Genomic DNA, 18,992 nt, shown 5'->3' with positions numbered 1-18,992 from the left:
CATGTCTTTGGATTGTGGGAGGAAACCCACACAGACACAGGGAAACATGCAAACTCCATACAGGGAGGACCCGGGAGGTGAATCCTGGTCTCCTTACCATGAGGAAGCAGTGCTACCACTGTGCCATAGTGTCGCCCCATGTGTCCAATTAATTTTTAAGTAAGCATTTTTTTTTCAACGTGGGCTGCAAAATGGTATTCAATTGTTCTCAGAGCTCCCAATAACAATTATAAAGCTTAACAGTTTTTCTTTTTAATCTTTTTTGATTTGAACTTGTTTTCAATAAGGACATATAAGCACAGATTTAACAGGAAAGGTGGCAAAATTTTGTTCAAGTATCCAACAACAAGCACCTAACAGGCCATTTACTAAAATAACTTCACATTTGTTTATACAGAGTTGGCACAAAATATGTCAGTTAACTGTCTAAACTTCAATTAAACACCAGGGAATCTTTAATTGTTGCTTAGTAAGACCAAATAAAGTCCTTGCATCATTTTAAAAGCATGTAATTACCTCTTAATAGTGTTGTTTTGTATGTTTTAGCAAAATTCAAATAAAGCCTTTGTTAAGGTCCTGTTATGAAGCAGTAAGTGACTAATTGATGCCCTACAGGTAGTACCATTTTAAGGTGTTACCAGGTTCTTTAAATAGTTTCAGAACAGTTTTCCCAATATTCACCAGATACATTCTTCAAGTAGAAAGTGAGAAAACTTCTGAGTACAGGTACAGTGTATGTTTTGAAGAAAATATTGATCCTTCTATCACACAAGTGACTGAATAATTGTTGGTAATTTCAGTTTAGTTTTAGAAAAAGTCAAAATTTTTCAAAGACTGATTGGGACACATCAGAGTGATGCATTTAGACAGCAAATGAACATTTGACAGTGGAGGTTAGGATTATGGGAACCCTGTCTTTGTATTCAAAAAGGTTTCATTTCTTAGCAAAAAAGGAAGGAGTCGCCAGCATTAATAAAAATGCCTTAAAAAATCCACAACAAAGAACATCATATAGACACATCACAAAATTACCTAAAAAGATGACATTTTCCAACCTACCTAAATTAAACCTCAACCTATGCTGTCATCAGTTTGCTGAAAAACACTATGGAAGTCACCACACACCAGCACATGATGATCATAATACAAAATACAAACACAAGGAAAATTTAAAATACATTACAAGATTACAAAAATAGTGTCAAAAATGAACAAATGCTGCAAACATCTGCCAGTTTACATTTTGTACTTTGTATTTGTTGTACTTTGCATTAAATTCTGCACATTGGATACGGGATATGAGTGAGTCCCACAATGTGTCAGACGAACCTACAAACGCTTCTGATCAGTCTTTCCATATGAGATAGTTGGAAATCCAAAAACCAAGCCTTGAAATAAATAATTGTGCCATTTTTCTAAGTTCCCAACAACCTCTCATTTCTATTTGAGGTCCTTTTATTAAATATAGGCAATGTTTGAACATCTGTATCCCAGATCTTTTGAATACTTTAAAGTAAATGTAATAGAAGAGCTGGAAGAAATAATATTTTACATGAGGCCTATTACTCCAATGTAATAATAACAGCATAACAATAATAATAATCAATGTCGAAGTTCTTTTATCAAGGATTATTACTTCTTAAACACATGTAGACATTCAACATACTAAGAGTTACACAGACTAATATTCTTGAACTCCACTAGTGTAATGTTTTAAGATGGTTCAGTTAAAATCCCTGGATTAATTACTGAAAGCTGACCTTTTTCATTTTTAGAGTATATCTCATGGGAAAGTATTACTCAGAGTATTATTTTGAATGATCTGTTAAATGTGTTTATAATTATAAGACTTCTACTGACTGCACCTCACACTGTTAAATAAGGCTGAGATCTTATGAGATCTTAGGAAGTGACACTATAATACACTGCTTAATGCATCTTTCTCACCGCTGTAGAAATGTGGAATTAAATCTGTGTGTTTTTTGCAAGTTCTACCCTAACTGTCTTCTCTTTCTTCTAAGTCTCTGCTACATCCAAAAAATGTGCAAGTAAACATTAACTTCTTCTTCTTCTTTCGGCTGCTCCCGTTAGGGGTTGCCACAGCGGATCATCTTCTCTCCATATCTTTCTGATCTCTGCACCTTGTTCTGTCACACCCATCACCTGCATGTCATCTCTCACCACATCCATAAACCTCCTCTTAGACTTTCCTCTTTTCCTCTTCCCTGGCAGCTCTATCTTTAACACCCTTCTCCCAATATACTCAGCATCTCTCCTCTGCACATGTCCAAACCAACGCAATCTCGCCTCTCTCTCTCTGACTTTGTCTCCCAAAACCATCCAACCTGAGCTGACCCTCTAATGTACTCATTTCTAATCCTATCCATCCTCGTCACACCCAGTGCAAATCTTAGCATCTTTAACTCTGCTACCTCCAGCTCTGTCTCCTACTTTCTGGTCAGTGCCACCGTCTCCAGCCCTTATAATATAGCTGGCCTGACTACCGTGCTGTAGACCTTCCCTTTCACTGACACTTCTAAATTAGCATCTTTGAGTGAAAGGGCCCTGCAATGAACTGGCATTCCTTCCAGTGTTTATGTCTGTTTTAGGAATAATAAATTATTGAATAAGTTTTAAAATTAAAAAGTTAATCATTATTTTTGTTTGTAGGGTTTGGATGGTCCTACTGGTGAAAAAGGTGAACCAGGACCAACTGGTATTGGAGGAACTGCCGGGATGCCTGGAGTGCCGGTAAGCTAGAATGTTAGTGAAGTACAATATATAAGAAAGTAGTTTTAAAAAATTACTGGATCAATATTTAGTTGGAGATTATAAAATTTCATTTTTTGACTTTATTAATATCAACTATGATGCAGTATAGACAAAACTAATAGATTATTATTATGATGTGTTATTTTTATTTATGCTATTATAAATACATTTTATTTTCATTTAAAAACACATTACTCTATACCAGCAACCAGTGTGCAGTGGCACAGTGGTGCACCGAGAAAGCTATCCATGTGTGCCATGGAAATAACAGCATATCACACCTAGGTCTGAACCAGAGAGGGACACACACCTCAGGAGGTCGAGACCTGTTAGAGGAGGACAGGACCACCTGGAGAAGCTGACATAAAAGCAGCTCTGTGATTGTTACGTTGCAGACACAGCACTTAGAGTCCATTGTCCTGAGTGTGTGATTGCCAGCGAGTCTCACAGGACCAGTTGATAGTGGGCATATGAGTTGCCTCTGAGGCAGAGAGGGACGGGCAAAGGGATGAAGCAGCTAGGAGACGCCAGCAAAGTGCTCACTAAGTGCAATGTCTGCAAATGCTGATCTTGAAGGTGCTTTTTATCAGCTTCTTTAGGAGTCCCTCCCCTTCAGACAGTTGTGCACATATATGAGATACAACGTTTTTGTGGTTAGCGGTGTGCCTTGGGATGTTTTTGGTTACAAAAAATGTACCACACCAGACAAAGGTTGGGAAACACTGCTGTAGACCAAATGTGCAGCTGCTTTTTGTAATACTTTAATAGTAGGTTTCAAAACAAGCAATGTATCAGTTAATTTGCAATGAAAATACAGGTAAGGTACAAGAAAACATCTACAAATTTGCCATTTAGCAAGAATAAAAACACACTGCATCAGAATTGTAAGTAAATAATTGCACACACACAGGTCTCTGGCATACAACTCAGAAGGCAATTTAATACACGTATACACAAACACAATAGAATAAATGGTGCTTTTATATTTTTTCAGGGTCAAAAAGGAGAAGATGGCGAGAAAGGGGAGAAAGGAGATATGGTAAATTGGTGGTGAAGAATTTCACACAATTTAAAATTGTTGTTAAATTTATTGGAGTGAATTATGACTGTAAACTACATTGGATTGTATTTTGTGAGAGTATATATTGTCGCATTTTATTGTTATACGACATTGAATCACAGTGGGTTTAATTTGGCTTTTTTGACACTAATGAACACATCTCTACAAAGACATGCAGTCTTTTGTATACTGTAAATGCTGAGTGTGTACACACAAATAAATAAAAATACCTAACTGACATGAACTTGTCTATAGCAACAAAGAATATGCTTAGTAGCCAGATGTTTTAGCCTAATACAGTTAAAAGATTAATATTCTATAGTAGGAATTTTTTTCCAGTTTTACAATATGCATCAAAAAAAAACAGATTTACCTTAAAATACTCAATTATTTAATGATAATGATTTTAAACAATGATAATCATTTTTTGTGTACTGTATGCAGAATTTTATAACTTGTGTCACTCATTAAACAGTAAATGATTTTCAGGGCAGTGGGCTCCCAGGACCACCAGGAACAGATGGACCACCAGGCCCCATGGTAAGCATGCCAAATTTAATCAAACTTTCCTGTCATTATGAACAATTTCTATATAATAAAAATAAATTCAGAGATTTTTCAAAGGTTGAAAATGCAAAGAATTCTTTCTTTGGAAAGTTGGTGGACAAAGAAAACAAATACTGTACATACTGTATTCAATTAATAAAATTATTGGATTTATTCTTTTGATGGTCAAATCAGCCAGTTTATGGATTAATAAAATGCATTTTTCTTGTCAATGAAAATGTGTGACAAGAGCTTTTGAAAACTGGAGAATGATGTATTGTATACTATATACAAACATAGAATAAGTGGGGTAGAGAATGTAAGTCAGGGCCTTGGGCAGCACAGGGTGCAGGACAGAAAGCACCCTTTGAAATGGTGTCAGTCCATTATAACTCACGCTCGCTCACACTGAGGCAAATGTTAAGTCGCCAGTTCTGCTACTACACTCATACAGATGTACCAAAGGTAGTCGCAATCAAAGGCAAAGAGAGAACGTGCAAACTCCACACAGACAATGACTGGGTGAAAGCTTTAAAAGTTAGATGCTGGATTTATGAGGCACCAGTTCACCACCATGCTGTGCTGGATACATACTCTTTTCTGACATTTATACCACATTATTATTATATTTATTTTCTTCTTTCTTGTACTGACAAAGTAATGTATTGTTTATTAAAAAATACTTAAGAAAAATAACATTGCAAAACATTCCTTATATCGTATGTGAAAGAATAGAGTCTCAACACACTGAAAAAGGTTTGGGGCAGCCACCCGTGTATTTTCCCTGGCTGCAAAAGGTTTAAAGAAACAATAGGATGTTCTCAGGTTGAGTTCCCAGATCGAACTGAACTAGTTTGGCAAGATGGAGATTGAAGTGATGTCATTTGACCGGAACAGGAAGTTACGTCAGTCTGGGCGCCGTAACAGAAAGTGACGTTAAATCAGGCAGGTTTTCCCGTATTTGGTCTGTAGAGATAACAGAAATAGGTTTAGAGCAGCCCACCAAACCCTGGCACGGCGGGTAATCACCTCCACTTGGTCCATTCAGCTCACTCCTAGTCGCACGTGTGTGACACGTAACACTTTGCACTTTTTGAGCTACTGGTAGTGGCTAAGTATAATCTAAGCCAAAAAGGAGCCCAGTTCAGTTCCTGCCTCTTCCTCACTGTGTGACCTTCATCAACTCACCTAATTTGCCTGTGCATCAATAGTTAAAAAAATGTAAACAAGCCCTTGATAAAGCTATGAACTCATCATACAATAGTAATAATAAGACCGTGTGGATGATAGGGTCTCTCTTAGGGTCGCTCTAAGGTGACCCTGAACCCAAATAATACTAAGGAGGTTAAAGTAATGTATATAAAAGGACAATGGGATATTTGATAAAAATAATACTCAAGGATAGATATAGAGTATTTGAGGCAGCAGAAAATAAACTACTGTATGACACACTGTGCTTATCTATAAAGGGATCTGATTCCTTTCTGGCCTGTGGTGTGGGTGTCATAATTGCAATGTATTTATAATTATTTTCCATACCGTTTGCACCTCCTGTATTTCCTTTCTTCCTCTGACCTGTTTTCCAACCTTGTAAAATATTTTGACTACAGCAAATCTCTTGACCCCAAGCTTACTTAGTGAATATACCAGTATTAACCCCCAGGCTCAGGAGTGTTCTCCAGAAACCCATGATTCTCTTTAGTTTTGATCCCAAGTTAGCAAATAAAGAGACAAGCAAACCTGGAGGTTGACTACATATTATAATAGTTAACAGGCAGCCAAGTGTAATGTAAAGTACCTCAGTGCTTCCATCTCCCAGTGTGCTTGCTCTTCTGTGCCCTAAGAGTTCTCTTACTACTCCACCCTGGTGGCATCGTCTTATTTAACTAAGGGTCAGCCAATGTTGGTAAATATTGGGATGGCTATATTCCAGCATACCTTTCCATGCTCCTTCTAAGATTTTCTATCATTACAGAAATATTTGCTTGTAAAAATAAACTTAATAAGAATTTGAAGCTTTTACAAGGCAAAGCTTGCTCAAATTAGACTTCTCTGTGTGAATAATAGTTCTAATAAACCAAAAAACAGAAGCAGTGCTGCTAATGATAAATTGGATTATTTGTGCATTTTTTATATGATTAAGTAAAAATGCAGTCATCTTTATATAATAATATCAAAAAATCTACTCTGGCATTGTCTATATTGAGCCATACATTTGTTTTTTGAAACCACTTTTTCTAGTACAGTCTGTCCTAGCAGCAATGAGCAGAAGGTAGTAACTCGACAGAGGATTGTAGTACATGCTACATGCTCAAATATAAAAACTCATGCCTGGTCAATACAGTGTTGCCAGTTAACATTTAACTGTGGGAAGTCATGGTGGGAAAAACATATGAACATGGGGAGAATGCAAATTCCTCAAAGAAGACACCTTCACCAGAAAGCACTTGTCAGTTGTTTTGAGGTGACACCAATTTCCATTGCACTGTTCTTAAAGTAATGTGTGTGTTAGCATATATTTAAAAATGTATTCAAGTATTTTCATGATTTATATTTTAATTTGACAGGGTCCTTCAGGATTTCCAGGTCCAAAGGTAATTTTCAAAATATAATATGTTGGTTTATATCTAATTGAAATTTTAGGCCCCTCCACTGGCTTTTTCTGTGTTCATTCCTAGTCCCTACCTTTTTCTAGTTTTACCTTTTTCTAGTTTAGTTAACTGGACTAAGGACTTTTCTAATGAAAACATTGCTTGCAAAAATGTTAAATTAAATTAAGCACCAAAATACTTTAAAGACTGAATAAATCTTTAAAACCTACTGCCTTTTCAACTCCAAAACTGATTAGCCCAAGATTAGCTGAGCTGTGGCCATGGAGGTGCTGGCTGGTATTGATTGCTGATAATCATAGTGTGAACAAAAGGTGTTGAAATTGTGGATTTAATGTAAATGTACTTACTTATTTATGTAAGCTTACTTAGTAAACATTTTCACATTAATTAAATTATTTGGAATGTGCTGTTATACAACTATCATTGAAAAGTGCAAAAGTATTATAAGTACTGTAGTCCAAATAAATCCATCCATCCATTATCCAACCCGCTGAATCCGAATACAGGGCCATGGGGGCTGCTGGTGCCAATCCCAGCCAACACAGGGCACAAGGCAGGGAACCAATCCTGGGCAGGGTGCCAACCCACCGCAGGACACACACAAACACACCCACACACCAAGCACACACTAGGGCCAATTTAGAATCGCCAATCCACCTAACCTGCATGTCTTTGGACTGTGGGAGGAAACCGGAGCGCCCGGAGGAAACCCACGCAGACACAGGGAGAAAATGCAAACTCATGCATTACAGCGAACCCGGGTCTCCTAACTGCGAGGCAGCAGCGCTACCCACTGCGCCACCGTGCCGCCCAGTCCAAATAAATGCAAGGCATATTTCTTTAGTTCCTCCATATCTGTTTTTGGCTTCCCTGAAAGAAATGGAGGGTGCTGCTGATTGTCTGGACTCAGTGAGTTGTCTCGAAATGTTGGACTGTTTTAGGTTGTTTTAGGCTATCAGCAAGCGATGGGATGTACTAAAGTAAGGCAGATCTTTTATTATATGGATTAAGCATGGATCAGATTCTCCTTAGCTTATCACTAGGAGGCTGACCGTTCTTTAAGAAAACCAGTGAGTGGGGTACTTTGTTGTTAAAGGCCCATTCAAAGCATGATAAGATATTTATTTTGCTATTTGGCAAATACATTAGTATTATTTGTTATCTTTCTTCTTATTTCTTTTATTTTTTCAATACATTCAATCCATAAACATAGTAATATTTGAATCACTCTTTTTATTTTTTTATTTCTTTAACACATTCAATACATGACAAGTCAAGCAAAATGACACCTTTTACTAGCTAACTAAAAAGATTACAATATGCAAGCAACTTGCCTAATGGAGGGGCCTGAGTTGCCTTGAAAGCTTGCATATTCTAATCTTTTTAGTTAGCCAATAAAAGGTGTTATTTTGCTTGACTTCTCATTGCATCAATAATGGCTAACATAGTACAACATCCTACAACTACAAACATTACTGTAAATCCATGAATGGAAAATCCATTTCCAGGTAACTATGATTTAACTATGCTGTAGATGCCTTTAAGATGTTAGCTGCATTCATGTGGTACGGAACTTTTCAGGGCAGCCATCTGTGATGTCACACGTTCTTACTTCATTCTGTTCATGGTGCTATGAGCCTTCTTGATGATAGCTGTGATGTGCTGCGCCCATATCATCTTATCAATAATGGTGATTCACTGATAACTGGATTTGATGTAAATGAGATTTCGTGCCATGGCCTGCTTCCTGGTGTCTGTGACCAGCTCCTTGCAAGTGATGACAGCAAGCACTGAGGTGCAGTAGGAGGTGTGCAGTAGCAGAATGGGTGAAGATTACTATAGTGGTGAATCATTAAGCGAGTATGTAATCAAAGCTTGCCACTATGTGTTGAGAACATTAGGTTCCTTGCTTTCATTGATTGTACCTGTTCTACCTCTTCTTCTAACTTTTTACTGTTCTGTTATAAGTTAATATTATTTTCTTCTGTTGATCAGTGACGTTCATGGTGACTTCTCCAGAAAGTTTTTTGTTTTGTTTATAATTAGCTTGCCCATGTACTGAAATGTGCTTGTCTTCAAGCTGTTAGAAATCTGTTACAGGCATTGTAGGCAGCAGTTGCTTTTTGGAGAAAAGTGTTGACCCCCACAAAACAGTATGAGGCTCTCTTGAGAGCAAGATAATTATTTATGCTTGAAGATTACTTTATTTTATTGGACAGTAGTAGAGCATCAGGGAGCATGCTTAGCTGAAGCAATCACAGAACAAGAAGCATGAGAATCTCCTTTCTCGTGCATCTCAATAGAAACTGAAGGTACAGTCAAGAAAATATGCAAGAAAAAATCAGAAAAACCATGACATATAACAAAAAACGTTACTGCTGAATCTAAATTTTTTTCTTTGGCCTACAGGGTGAGCCTGGTGCTGATGGTGCAAAGGGAATTAAAGGGGATCCTGGTGTAAAGGGTGAGAAAGGAGACAGAGGCCCACTTGGACTCCCCGTAAGTATTCTGTACTATTTATGAACCAAATATCATCTTAAAGTGTATTTATTTATTTCAGTGTTTCATGTTTCTTAAAATAAAGTAAACATGCATTTGTTACAGTTAAAACAATTTGTATACTATACTAACAAGTCTAAAATATATCGTGACCTGGTGAAACATCTAAAGAGACATTTTTTAAGACTCTTCACCAGTCTTCTATTTATTGATTAAACTTCCCTTTGCAGGTTGTTAACTAGTCTAATATGCATGAGGCGGTTATATTATGGACACGTCAATTGTTCTTCTCAATGTGACCAATACATACTTTTAGTGTGGGGAAAAAATATCTCCAATATACTTTTTAATAGCAGTTGGGTATGACATTTTGCAAAACCGTCACATCACATCAACTCAGCCCATCCAATAACTCAGCATATTACTAACTGGAGGAGTGAGGAAACATTAACAGGTGACAGAAAGGTTCACCATGTTTGAATATTCAAGAGTGAATGATTAGAAACTTATTTTATTTTCAGGTATGGAAAATTATTTTTCATAGGTCCTTTGAAATGTGTTTTTTACAGGGCAGTTAGTGATTAAATAAATACATTTTCAAATATAAATTAAGTTAATTGATGTAACAATGTTTAGTTTATCAATTGACAGCTGGTGCCATTTAGAGAAGACTTATCCTAGCTTTAATTATCCACTATTTATGAGCATAAATAAAACTATACATCCAACTTCAATTTGATATTATTTATTTTTGTAGCATTTTTACAACCAGATATGGCTAAGTCTTTTATATTGTAACAGGTTACTTCTATAATAATCCAAATTATGTCACTCTTTAATGTTAGTTACACCAAATCCTTATACTTATACTTATGCAATCACAGTTTACAAGGCCAAACACCCAGAGTATCTCCTTGACCGCTTTTACTTCTCTGAGCATTAGCAAATCTCGAACAAGAACAAGCATTTAGCTTCCTTTCCTAGTCTGATAATTCTTGCTCTTTCAATGGCCAACTGTTTTCATTAGTTAACTAGGAAACCCGCTCTCTAGGCTCTAGATCAACATTACTAAACATAGCACTCAGTGTCAAACTTGTTTAATATTACAAAGTCAGGAATTGTACAAATGTAAGTAATTTTATAACAATGATCTTTCTCATAATTGTTAGACACATTTATTTTAATGTAAAAAGTTCTTACATAAAGTATTACACAAAGCATACCTAAACAGGCCCACTTATTGACTGCAACACTTCTTTGTGGTGTTAAGGAAGGCTCATGCAAACAGTACAACATGTAGTTTAAGCAACCAACAACAGGGTGGATGTGAATATGTGAATGCACAAGATGGGATGGCACTAGTATCTGTGGGATTGGTAGGCATCTTTTAAATAAAATGTTATCTGATTTCAGTACATAATTTGTCAGTGGCTGGGGAAAATTATCCATCCATCCATTTTCCAACCCGCTGAATCCGAACACAGGGTCATGGGGGTCTGCTGGAGCTAATCCCAGCCAACACAGGGCACAAGGCAGGAACCAATCCTGGGCAGGGTGCCAACCCACCACAGGGGGAAAATTTATATCAAGTACTTTTGTACCTACTTGGAAGAAAGCATTACAGTTTTGGTGGACAGTTATTAGTTTGTTTTTTTTTTCTTTAAAATAATTGCACTTTGAAGATAGGAAGTTCATCAGGCAGTGATGGATATTGATTTAAACAATATAGTGCTTCAGTATATCAGATAGTGACTGGTGAGCAAAAGGAAAATAAAGATCTATTCTAAATGTAAATAGTAGTGTATTATCTCTCTTTTGACAAAGTCTCCATACTTCCCCTTATTGAAATCTAAGATTCCAAATGTTTATATTTTCTGAGTTTGCTTGCATTTGGAAACAATTTGCAAGCCTCACGTTGTAGACTGTATAGTACCACTTAGTGTAGAAGGGCCTTGTTTTATAAAGCCTCTTCTTTATAGAAGCCTACATGCAGTAATGTTCACCATTGTCAATGAGTATAGCTGCTTTGGAAAATAAACCTGTTTAGCCTTTTGTCACTACCTCCAAACCGGCAGCATCCAAGGTCATACTTGAACAAACCTCTTCTGATCACATATAGTAAAGCACCCTTTGATGTCAGTTTTTGTTTCAGAATTGTGCTAATTAAAGTGGAGTACACCAGTTCTTGAATAAACATAGGCATATGACAACAAAATTAACTAATGTGTTTTTCAGTTTAATAGGGAATCACACACTCAAGTACACCAGAGGAGATTAAGGGGAAATGTATTTAGGACTGAAACTAGAAAGTAGTTCATTATGCAAAGAGTTGTGGGATGCTGGAACAAACTACTGAGACATGTAGTTGAAGCAGAAACCTTGACAACCTTTAAGAAGTATCTGGATGTTAGCTTAGGGCCAGCTTAGCTATTAGCTAAACAAAGTGGCCTGATGAACTGAAAGATCTGCTCTCGTTTGTCAAATGTCTTATGCTCTCATGGTCTCTAGTATGATACATGATTTTGTTTTACATTACAGTAACCTCCTTAGCATTATGTTTACCCCAGAAAAAATTACTTAGAAAAGCATTTTTGACAACAAGAAAAACATGTAAATATCAAAACGTCAAAATAAATATAGTAGGAAAGGTATGTCTAGTGTCCACTGCTGTACTGATGTAGATTTAGTACACGTTCTTCATGTGACATTTTGAAATGCACAGCCGCACGTCACAACTGGGATGGTAGAAGCGTGTTTCTTTGCACACTTTTCTTATAATATTTTTTCTGTTGCTTGCACATGAGAAGAAGGAATGACAGTGCCTGACCTGCACAATGGACATGTCCCATGTATTGTTGTAGGCCGCCACAGTGTAAGGCTTAGTGACTTCCACATTTCTCCTGACACGAACGACAGTTAATGCATTGTGAACAGTGCCTAGGGGGCTAACATCTTTCTTTTCTTTCTACTTGGTCACAATTATTTTGCCTTTTGGCCACACACCAACTTGCACCATGGTGAACCTTCAGGCAACTGAATTCACAAGGTATATCACAGCAGTTTGATCATACAGTGAACGCATCAGTTTTACTATCTGTGTCAACGTCTAATGACCAATTCACACTGTCATCACTATTGCTTGATTCAAATAATGGTTCAGTTTCAGTTGGTCCTAAAACTAGCTTTACAGCTTCTTGTTTACATGCTATTATGTATTGGCTGAAGGCTTTGCCCCATCATGAATATTGATGAGTTACCTAGAATGGCAAAACGCATAGAAATGTTCACGATTTGTTTGCAGAATAATGTAATTTTTTCAACTAGATGGCAGCAAATTTCTGTCCTGAGAGTTATTTGGGCTTTGCTATATAAAGTGGATCCTTAAAAGGAATCGCAATTCTGATTCACAGTCACGTTTGGGATTAATGCTGGGGTTAATGCTATGGAGGTTAAGCACATGTAATGTGTTAAATTAAAAATGCCATGGATAGTCAGTAAGTTTGTTGCATAAAAAATCCTTGCATAAAAAAAACACTTAATTAAATTTTTCGAAAAAAAGCAAACCCAATTGCTAGTTATGGTTTATGTCACATGCTTACCATGTATTTTCTATAGAAAAGTGTTAAATATAAATATATTAATGAATCACATCAATTTTCAAGCAAATCAACATTTTTCTGATCACTTTTTTTAAACATGATATTGTTTGTCATAAACACTATACCAGAATGCTCTAACATATGTAACTTTTTTATATATATAAAAGAGTATTTAATACAGAACTATGTATAGGACAAACACAAACATACAGTAACATTGTACACACAGTAACATACATTCACACAGAGAAAATTCTATAAAGCATTTTGCAAAATTTTTCTTTTAATAAATAAAAGAAGCAAGTAGTTAAAAATGGTCTTTTTAAATCACTACAAAATAAATGTATTGCATACAGTTTAATGCAGAATAGAAATTGTTTATATTGCACCTTTAATGGTTGCCTAGAGAATAGTGAGAATGTGAAACAATGCAATAAAGTACGTTATATTCATATATCAAAGCCTTTTTCGTAAAATTGGAGTACATTAATTTTGAAAAAAAATATTAAACAAAAATCTATTGATTCATGAAACAGAGCCGTCACAATTGAGTCCTCTGAAAAATTAAAAAAGAATTAGGTAAGCATTGTGGTATAGTTGATAAGACGCAAGGTTGCTGGTTCAGTGCCTATCTCTGACTCCTTGTATAACCCTCAACAAATGACATAACCTGCTTGTAGTTTAGATACAGGTATGTGAAATATATTGGAATCTTTTAACTCCCTTCCTATAAACATGACCGCCAAATACAAAATAATAATTTGTAGCAAATATGATGTACTCCATCATTAGTGACTCTGGCGTGGATGGCAGATCTTCACAACATTTATAAGAAAATTAATGTGGAATAGTTTAGAGACACCCGAACCACATTTGTCAATAAATGCCAAACCCAGCAAGTAAATATTTCTGGGGTTATACATTTTTGTAGTCAAGAAGGAAGATTTTTACCATGCTGATTTGTTGCATCTAATATACTAGGCTGGTTTTACTGCCTCTAACCATAACTGTTCGGTATATGTTGTTTTTGTTGTTGTTATTATTGTTTGTGTTTTTGAAATATCATCATGTCATGGCTTTATTTATTCCTTATCCCTCCTCCCGTTTCTCCCCTCTGTTCTCCTTAACTCTAACCTACTGTCCAGGGTGCACATGGCTTAGACGGCAGGCCTGGCCCAGTGGTGAGTGGCACAAGTCCATACCCTCTGTATCTCCTCTTGTATTCCTCTGCCTGCGTGTGTCTGAGTTTACAGTATGTCTTTGTTCTGAAGTTTCATTAGGTGCCTTGTAATTATGTGACTAGTACATTTTGGATTAGTGCATTTTTAAATGGATAGTTAGTTGTCCTACTACTACTTTTAACTGAGAAACAGTGCAACTTCCAAACTGTTTTACCAAATTCTTATGTGAGGTGAAAGCATTTGTTTTAATTTGGAATATACCTAAACTAATACAGGCAAAATATCAGATGTCTGAAGAATCCTGTATCCAGCAAGATAAACTTCCTATTACTGGCTTTTCTGCAACTTCGTTACTCTATCAGGAGCTTTCTTGTCCATTTATAAATGCTGTTCCTTTCTTGTAAATCATTTTTGAATACAGATGCATGTCAAATACGCTTATTCTTCTCACTGTGTATGATTTTGAAGTCTGCTGTATATCCTGTGTTTTCACTCACAATTGAAAGAGAACAGCTGATCTTCAATATCATGCAATGAATATAAATTAAAATGCAATACAATTCTATTTTTAATAGTAATGGTTCCTATTTAGAATTGCCTGTATTAGATTTGTGGACCAAATATTTCAATATAAGCGCCACTACTTGTCCCTTTGAATTGTCATTTCCTGATTTTTTTTTTTAAGATTATGCTAAATCAAATTTGAAATTTAAACAGTCCATGTTTTATTACTTTAAAGGGAGCACCAGGACCAATTGGTGTGGCAGGGCTAGCAGGACCAAAAGGAGAGCGGGTGAGTAGAAAACGTTTTTGTTCTGAACTTTTGTACATTAGTACCATGAACAGGATGCAAGAATGGATCAAGTAAACTGAAAGCAACCTGAGGATCATTTATTTGTGAATTCTTTTGAAAAAGCTTTTGAGTATATGAAAACATTTTGATAACATACAGAACAAGGGTATACAAGTTGAATGAATTCCACATCTTTGCATATACAGTATGGCATTACCATTTTAACAAAGTAATTGGTTATGTGTGCATTAATTGGCATGGTGTGTGTGAGTGTGCGTGTGTGTGTGTGTGCACCCCAGTCTGACTCCATCCCTAGTGTCCCTGAACTGAATTAACCAGATTGACTAATGGATAGATGGATGAATAAGTGACCTTTACATATTACAAATATGTTCAAGTGTGGCCAGTGGTTAGTGCACCAGTCTTTATTCAGCATGATTGAAATCCCAGCTCTGATCATTATCTGTGCGGAGTCCATAAAATTCTATTTTTTTCCACATGGCTTTTCTGTGAGTTTTGTTCTATAGAGCACGAGTATGACTTGTAATAGAATAGTATTGTTTTATTGTACCTATTTATATAGAGACAGGCTCCGGCAGGCTCAGGCTTTGTGCGACCTGTGGGAAATTACACAAGTTCAGAAAAGGCATTTTCATGAATATTTGAAGAACATTGTACAAACAAATCCAATTTTATCATTTCAGCCTTTATCTTTCTAAAACATCCGTAGAACAAGTACACTGTAGCACTGCACAGGATTTATGAAGAGCAGACTCTTTCTTGTCTTCTATCTGCTTATATCATATGCTTTAACGTTCAACAAACTTTACCATTTTAGTAGACATATACAGTAGTACATATATGTATGCCCATATTAGAGAATAATGTGAATTCAGTTGTGTCACAGATATAAAATTGGATTTGGTTTTAGTGCTTCTACATTCTAGCTTTATAAATATGTGTCAATGGGCATCTTTAAAAATTAACGCATGTGATTTAGGTCAAAGATTTAGGTTAATTCAGAAAGTTTCAAGACATTTTCTGTAGAGAAAAGCCAAGCAAAATGACACCTTTTATTGGCTAACTAAAAAGATTACAATATGCAAGCTTTCGAGGCAACTGAGGCCCCTTCTTCAGGCAAGATGTAATCATTAGTACTAAAGACATTTTCTGGAAATAAATCACTGATAGATAGATAGATGCATAGTTTTCTCATGTCTCTTATAATCTCATGTCAATAATTATTTTAATTAATTGACTATGACAGCCATTTATGCACCAGTACATTCAACACACATTAGCTCTTAGGTGATGAAGAGGTACAGTAAGATAGATAATTAACTAATAAGAGATATGGTGAACAATTTAGTTAGGGCATTTAGATAGATAGATAGATAGATAGATAGATAGACAGACAGACAGACAGACAGACACTATGGTGTGAATGCACCCCACAATGACTAAATAAGACTAGTAAATAAATAAATACAGGGTTATTCGAAAAGATTCATTTCAAAGTGCCATATTTTTACAACAGTGAGGCGCCTAGGAACCAATCACATAACAATTGAAACAGGGGGTCATAGAGTTTCTAATTGTCAGGAAGATGCCTCCCTTCAGTCTGCGCATTTCTCAACAACGAGCTCCCTCATCGCTGGATTGGCTGTAAAGGAGCCCATGAGTTGGCACTCCACTTCTGGTCCCCAAGATCACCAGATCTCACGCTGTGTGACTTTTTTTTCTGGGGGTATGTTAAGGATTCTGTTTATTTGCCACCACTCCCAACAACACTGGATGATCTCTGAAATCACTTTGAAAGAGCCATGAGTACAGTGACACCCGACATGCTCAAGCAAGTATGGGATGAATTTGACTATCGCGTTGATGTTGTACAGCTGGAGGAGGTCATATTGAGCACTTGTAAAATTACATAATTAACTTTATGCTCACCTAAACCATTTACAAATTACTGCATTGTTATGTAATGATTTACAAGTGAAATAAATCATTATGAAATTGGATTAATCTTTTTGAATTACCCTGTATGTTCATTAACAGAAAAAGAAAAACCTTGAGAAATACAGAGATTCTGTAAAGGACTACTGAGCAGTGCAGACTACATTGTATGTTTGTTACACTAATTTTGTTTTTTCAAAGCTAATGAAACAAGTCTAAGTCCATCGATCTTAATTGTTTTGATAACACAGATGATAGATGACAGATTATACAAAGAAACTAAAAATGCTGCCTCTAAGTATATTATTTATTGAATTAAATAATGCAGATTTTTCACGAAACTTGGTTATGGTGTAATGTATAATGCCCTCATAACAATTTGGAAGAGTATGGTATAAATTATACATGTCACACCTTGCATTTGACCTACTGAAATCAGCTATTATTGCATTTTATTTTATTTTTGTCTCTTGCTATGAAGTGTTAATTTTTGAGGCATTTGTTTTGCTGTTATTGACTCTTATCCATTTTTTTCTTGGATGTCCTATCCATCTCGTTATTTGAACATAAGTTGAACTGCGGAGGGAAAATCCATGATGCTTTATTTTTATTAAGTCCTCCACATGTGTTTTAGACTTGTTTTAAGCTGCAGAAATGGACAAGTTTGATTACTGGAATTGCTTGTAATCTCGGAGGCCAAACTTTCCACAGCACATTCTAATATTATGAAACAAAAACGAAGCAAACAAGACAGCAATTCTGTACTACTGTAGCTTTTATTTATTATTTTACTGAAGTTCTAAGTTTAAAAACCTACAATGAGAACTGTGGCTCTTATTTTACTTGTAGTGTCAGAAAATGGCTTCCATTACTTTGTTCTGTTTGCCAGTATAGGTTGTAGGATACGTGCACAACATAATCACATCCTTGAGTTAAATCAAAAGCATTTGCAAAATGACAAAAAAATGATGTACAGTTAAGTCAAGTTTACTATCATGTGTGCAATAAAATTCTTACTTGCATGTCTAACATTTGAAATTAAAACACTATCACCTGATGGCAGTACATAACCTGCTATATAATATATATGATAATATACTAAACTGGCAAGGTTTCAAATAAAAAAGTATAGTAAGATAAGTTTTATTAAAAACTTTATGTGTAGTTCATTTAATCTGACTAGCCTTTTACCATTATTTGTTGATTCTTTTGCTAACTTTTATACTTAATGTTTGGTTTAAATGTTCTGCTTGCACAAAAATATTTCAAGCTCAATTTACATTTAATTATCCGTTTCTTCTTATAGGGTGACAAAGGAGATCCAGGAGAAATAGGACCAATAGGCCCCCCAGGAATTCCTGTAAGCTATAAACATCATCTTTACACTTGTGTGTGTATATATATATATATATATATATATATATATATATATATATATATATATGGTTGAAATAGTTTACTGTCAAATAAATGCAAAGAGTACGCGACACGTGTTTCGCCCTCATTCTATTCCCGAGAGTGCAGTGGAGTGTGTATGCCTGATGAGCCCAGAATGAGGGCGAAACACGTGTCGTGTACTCTTTGCATTTATTTGACAGTAAACTATTTCAACCATTCTATGATCTGCTCCTCACAAACTGAGGGCACCATGGCGGATGTTAGCAGATTGCTGGCCAACCATAAGCATTACCTGGTAGGTAACCACCCATACAATCAGATTGTGACACAGACTACGAATGCCGTGAATATATATATATATATATATATATATATATATATATATATATATATATATATATATATATAGTGAAGGACAGTAGAGTGCTGAGGTGCTCTGCAGGGTTTTTCCTACTGTCCTTGACTTGATGAGGACCACTGCCTGGCAGGAGACAACTGGGCCATCCGAGAATTAGGTTAGACCACTGCCTTGGGAGGCCAAGGAGCTGTCTGGCTGTCCCAGATGGGGTATTAAGG

The 18,992-nt window shown here is 36.0% G+C and overlaps 1 protein-coding gene across 1 annotated transcript in view; it reads left to right on the top strand.

The window, feature by feature from the left end:
• The window catches only part of LOC114646246 (collagen, type XIII, alpha 1), a 172,348-nt gene that overhangs the window by 113,682 nt on the left and 39,674 nt on the right, over positions 1-18,992 (top strand). The window contains exons 24-31 of the mRNA XM_051922711.1: positions 2,671-2,751; positions 3,767-3,811; positions 4,322-4,372; positions 6,946-6,972; positions 9,400-9,489; positions 14,234-14,269; positions 15,009-15,062; positions 18,325-18,378. Of these exons, the coding sequence (XP_051778671.1) occupies positions 2,671-2,751; positions 3,767-3,811; positions 4,322-4,372; positions 6,946-6,972; positions 9,400-9,489; positions 14,234-14,269; positions 15,009-15,062; positions 18,325-18,378 (438 nt within the window). The remainder of the gene's footprint in view (positions 1-2,670; positions 2,752-3,766; positions 3,812-4,321; positions 4,373-6,945; positions 6,973-9,399; positions 9,490-14,233; positions 14,270-15,008; positions 15,063-18,324; positions 18,379-18,992) is intronic.

Source organism: Erpetoichthys calabaricus, chromosome 2, assembly GCF_900747795.2.
Source record: "Erpetoichthys calabaricus chromosome 2, fErpCal1.3, whole genome shotgun sequence".
NCBI lineage: Eukaryota > Metazoa > Chordata > Cladistia > Polypteriformes > Polypteridae > Erpetoichthys > Erpetoichthys calabaricus.
Note: the sequence above shows the minus strand (reverse complement) of the source record. Positions and strands in the feature narration are given on the sequence as shown.